The sequence below is a fragment of the Notolepis coatsorum genome (genome assembly GCF_963971535.1).
Source record: "Notolepis coatsorum genome assembly, chromosome: 18".
Classification (NCBI taxonomy): domain Eukaryota; kingdom Metazoa; phylum Chordata; class Actinopteri; order Aulopiformes; family Paralepididae; genus Notolepis; species Notolepis coatsorum.
Genome location: NC_140182.1, coordinates 42,654,679 through 42,659,678, shown reverse-complemented (window position 1 = coordinate 42,659,678; position 5,000 = coordinate 42,654,679). Strand labels below are relative to the sequence as shown.

Here is a 5,000-nt window from a genome sequence, read left to right as displayed (position 1 = left end):
AGTGACCTGGCGGACATCAGAGCAGCGATGCTGTGAAATCACGGTCTTTAGCTGGAGAACGAATTATCTTCATGAAGATTGATGAGGTGACAGCACATGGAAAAGTTTTGAAAATAGCTCCAACCATCTGCCTAACCTGTGTATTATTTAATGAAAGGAACAGGACTGCGTACAGACATTGTGTGTGTGTGTGTGTGTGTGTGTGTGTGTGTGTGTGTGTGTGTGTGTGTGTGTGTGTGTGTGTGTGTGTGTGTGTGTGTGTGTGTGTGTGTGTGTGTGTGTGTGTGTGTGTGTGTGTGTGTGTGTGTGTGTGTGTGTGTGTGTGTGTGTGTGTGTGTGTGTGGGGATGTGTGGGTGGGCGGGGGTGTGGATGGGGGAAGGTGGGTGGTTGGAGCTCAGACACAAAAAAACGTTGTGCATCTACTTTATTCTAACATTGAAAGGTGGTTTTCTGATTTGTTATCCTGCCGTGTTTTAGGTGAAGATGATAAACAAAAGCTTGAAAAAATTATTATAATAATACATAAATGAACAATTCCCAGGAGAGGCCGATGCTCCCGCTTCAAGCAAGACTAATACATTTTAATTACTAATGTTGACTAATCTATTAATAAATAGATTAGTGAAGACAGATATGCCGATATAAAAAATTAAGTAGCATAGCACAGTGGTTCCCAAACTTTTTGTTTATGCGGACCACTAATTGTTATCAAAAAAATTCGCGGACCACCTCGTATGCAAACAGTAAAAATAAATAAACATCAAACGTATATATAAAGTAAAGACCGGAGATGGGACGTGCACTCACGCATGCACACACACATGTTTACGCTTATAGCAGACTTAATGATTTTAGAATAATTCAGCTAATGAAGTTAATCAACTATCCAGTTCGTTTTATAGTGTAATTTGGCACCTTTTCTCTCGACAGCCAGCAGACCTCGGTGTGGAGAAGTAATTGCCGGTGATCACTGCCCATCTATCTCATCGCATAAAGCTGCAAACAACCGTGAATTCAATGGACGGGCCTTGATAAAATTGACAGTTCTTACCGGCGCTTCATCCAAAACTGTTTTGAGATCAGCAGGCATTTGTTTGGCAGATAGAGCCTCCCTGTGGATGCAGCAGTGAATAGATTTTGCTTGCGGAGCCTGCACTGCTTTTACGCGGGTAAGTGCAGAGCAGAGGAGCAGGTGTGTCGGTAAAACTGTCGTCACGCACAAGCGCCACTATTTACCCATAATGATTAGCCTAATTTGAGAGAATAACAAACTATAATACCATGTTTTATATTACACAACGGTTTAAAAAATAAAATAAAAAATAAATAATTGTATCTACCGTACTTTTCGGACTATAAGCCGCGGCTTTTTTCCCCATTTTTCGACCCTGCGGCTTATATAACGGTGCGGCTTATATGTGACTCAACGTGACCAAACTCGAAAATGTAAACATCTAAATATTGCTTTTTTGACTGCATTGAAATGTTATTTATCTGTTCCCTTATTTGCTAAACTTAATACAACTTGTAAATGAGTTAATGCTTGTTATTTGTCCGACAGTATTGTGTCCCAATGCTAATTACATATGGTAATTAAACATTAACACTTGCGGCTTATAGTCCAGTGCGGCTTATATATGTACACATCATTCAATTTAGCTGCTGCGGCTTATAGTCAGGTGCGGCTTATAGTGCGAAAAGTACGGTATTTTATTTAGCTTTTTTTCCACGGACCACCTGCAATACCCTCGCGGACCACAGTTTGGGAACCACTGGGCCATCGCATATTTCCTTTTTTTTTGCCAAAGCTCCAATGTACACCCCCCCCCCCCCCCAACCGCAACGCTCACATACACACATGCACATACATGCACGCACACTTGTCACACACACACGCACGCACACACACACACACACACACACACACACACACACACACACACACACACACACACACACACACACACACACACACACACACACACACACACACACACACACACCTACACACACACACACACACACACACACACACACACACACACACACACACACACACAGGCTTATGAATAATTACCTTTGGCTGTAAATTGGGGTGCAGCAGGACGTAGCCATTTGGATCAATAGCAAAGTAATATCCATTAGGGCCAATCTGAGCAGAGAAAAGGTCAAAACGGGAAAGAAAAAAGATTTAATTTCCATGTCCACGTCTGAAACGTGCCGAGTGATAATCCCTCAGCAGTTGGGCGAGGTTACGGGTGCAGCCCGCTAATAAGACAGCATTAAAGAAGGATGTATGAGTACAAAGGCTGCAGTGTGTGTGTGTGTGTGTGTGTGTGTGTGTGTGTGTATGTGTATGTGTATGTGTGTGTGTGTGTGTGTGTGTGTGTGTGTGTGTGTGTGTGTGTGTGTGTGTGTGTGTGTGTGTGTGTGTGTGTGTGTGTGTGTGTGTGTGAAGAAATGGGACTCTTTCATCAGAGGTGATATCAAAACAGAACACTCATCTACATGGGCACCAAATACCCCTATGGGAGGGGAAGTATTCTAGTGTGTGTGTGTGTGTGTGCGTGTGTGCGTGTGTGCGTGCGTGCGTGTGTGTGTGACTCACAGTAAAGCGGGGTGTTAGCTTCTTGATGTCATCCAGAGACACATCAATCCCCATGACCCCGAGAATAAGCTGGTTCTGGTACTGAAGAGAAGATAAGAAGGAATGTATTAATGAACCGCCACTGTTCCAGCGGCCCTAGCATGTGTACTATAGTGTGTGTACAAGTGTTTGTGTGTACATGTGTGTTGCACTACGCTGTGCTGTATACATGCGTTTGTCCACGTTGTGACCCTAATGTCTCGTTCGATCCCATTCAAAACACAATGGACCGTATTCACACAGCAGCTGTTTTGCTCTTACTGTATGTCATGACACTCTGGCTGGGTTCCCTGGGTGGGAACGGGCTGGACAGCAGATTTTGCAGAGGTTCTTTCAGTGATTGTTGCAATAAAAAATGCTTGATTTTGCACTGGCTTTTCTCAAACATTGTGACGCAATTTCCATAGTAAAGATGTAACCAATGTGCGATGCTATGATGTGCAGGGAAGTGCAATGATTATGGGGTTGTTATGGGAAACGTGGTCCTGTCATGAGAATGAGGCTACCAAATTGGCAAAATACCAAATTTTTTGTTAACACAGTCAGATCAAGCAACATTATGCTTGTTAACGCGAGATAGCAGTGTTTACAGATTGCAGAGCTGTCTGCCAACAACGATATTGTTTCATCAGAGAACAAACGTATTCACAATATAGATCACCATTCAATGTTATATTGAAGACTCCTGTGACTGGTAAACACTCCCTACCCATTTTGTGCCCACAGCCCTACAGCATTTGCTATGTTATGTGTGCACATTATGCATTATATATACGCATATATACGGCTCAACTTTATATGGCTCGGATGCAGAGAAATCTCTGCAATTTTGCTGAATTGCAAGCCCCTGCAAATATTGTAATGTTTTGTTGAATTTGTATTAATTCTAGCAAATGTACGATCATGATTTCCTGGAGGGACTGGGAAAGGAACCAAACCTGAGCATGACAAATGGCCACTGTGTGAGGTCAATGTAGAGTTTTAAAAATACATGGGTGTCGATCTGAAAACAAGATTGTTTTTCTTAATTCCTAAAAAGTTATTGGAGATACAGGGACGACAGCACCTGACAGCAGAGGTATTTATGAAGCGCCCACGGTACAGTAGCTCTGACATGTGTACTGTATTGTATATACTGTAAGTACGTGTGTTGGAGTGTATTATACTACACCTATACTGTCAGTATGTGTGTTGGAGTGTATTATACTACACCTCTCCTCTCTTGTCGTCTTTATTCTTGGTCTTGTTGAAGACGGGCAGCGTTCCAGTGATGACCAGACCCAGTTCCTGATGGAGACAAGAGACCACCCAACACAGGTAAGAGACAAGAGACACAACACCACCCAACACAGAGACAAGATACAAGAGACAAGACACCGCCCAACACAGGGAGGAGACAAGAGACAAGACACCACCCAACACAGGTAAGAGACAAGAGACACGACACCACCCAACACAGGTAAGAGACACGAGACAAGACACCACCCAACACAGGTAAGAGACACGAGACAAGACACCACCCAACACAGGTAAGAGACACGAGACAAGACACCACCCAACACAGGTAAGAGACACGAGACAAGACACCACCCAACACAGGTAAGAGACAAGAGACAAGACACCACCCAACACAGGTAAGAGACAAAAATAAATAAATACAAAACTTTGTAGACCACAAAAAAACATGAAAACATGTCAAAAATGAATCTTCATTGCCACAAAAAGAAGAAACAAAACAAACAAACAAAAAAACATTAAACACAAGTCAGATCACTCATCATGATGTCATCATTCACTGCACCTCATTCTCCTGTAAATGTATTCCCATTGTAATGGGGGCAGTTATGATGGGGCAAAGGGGGGGTTGTATAAGGATCAATATGGGGTCAGTATAGAGATAGACGGTGGTGGGGCCATTACTCACATTACTTGTTAAGTCTCTAACAAGTTACTATATGACTCCCTTCGGAAGAGTAATTAGTTATACTACACGTTTTATTACTTTTGCGTCACACGCCCTAAAATGTGTACGATGTGCTGTGGCTCAGTGTTGCCTGGAGGAGGAGTCTGAGGTGCAGCCGTGCTTGGGGACATGCTGCAGTCTGCACAGTGGTCTCTCCTCTCTCAGACAGTGCGCTTAAAATACTACGTTTCTGAGGTTTCCCCTCATTTACAGAAACGACAATCATACAAATACAAAACAGACACAATAGGGAGGTGTAGTCTGACATCACTGGTTGTTCCACCCGTCAGCTATTGTAACAATTCTGCAGCATGGAAATTAAAAAGTTTTCCATTTTTGCACAAAATGAATTCCCTTCTATCACTAACATTATTGTTTAAGCATTTTTG

The 5,000-nt window shown here is 42.8% G+C and overlaps 1 protein-coding gene across 1 annotated transcript in view; it reads right to left on the bottom strand.

Annotated features, from left to right (window-relative positions):
* LOC311245342 (voltage-dependent calcium channel subunit alpha-2/delta-1) overlaps positions 1–5,000 on the bottom strand; it is a gene marked incomplete at both ends in the record, with an annotated part of 125,592 nt that overhangs the window by 74,501 nt on the left and 46,091 nt on the right. Inside the window, 3 exons of the mRNA XM_084335185.1 lie at positions 2,079–2,153; positions 2,610–2,690; positions 3,861–3,935. Coding sequence (XP_084191311.1) covers positions 2,079–2,153; positions 2,610–2,690; positions 3,861–3,935 — 231 coding nt within the window. The remainder of the gene's footprint in view (positions 1–2,078; positions 2,154–2,609; positions 2,691–3,860; positions 3,936–5,000) is intronic.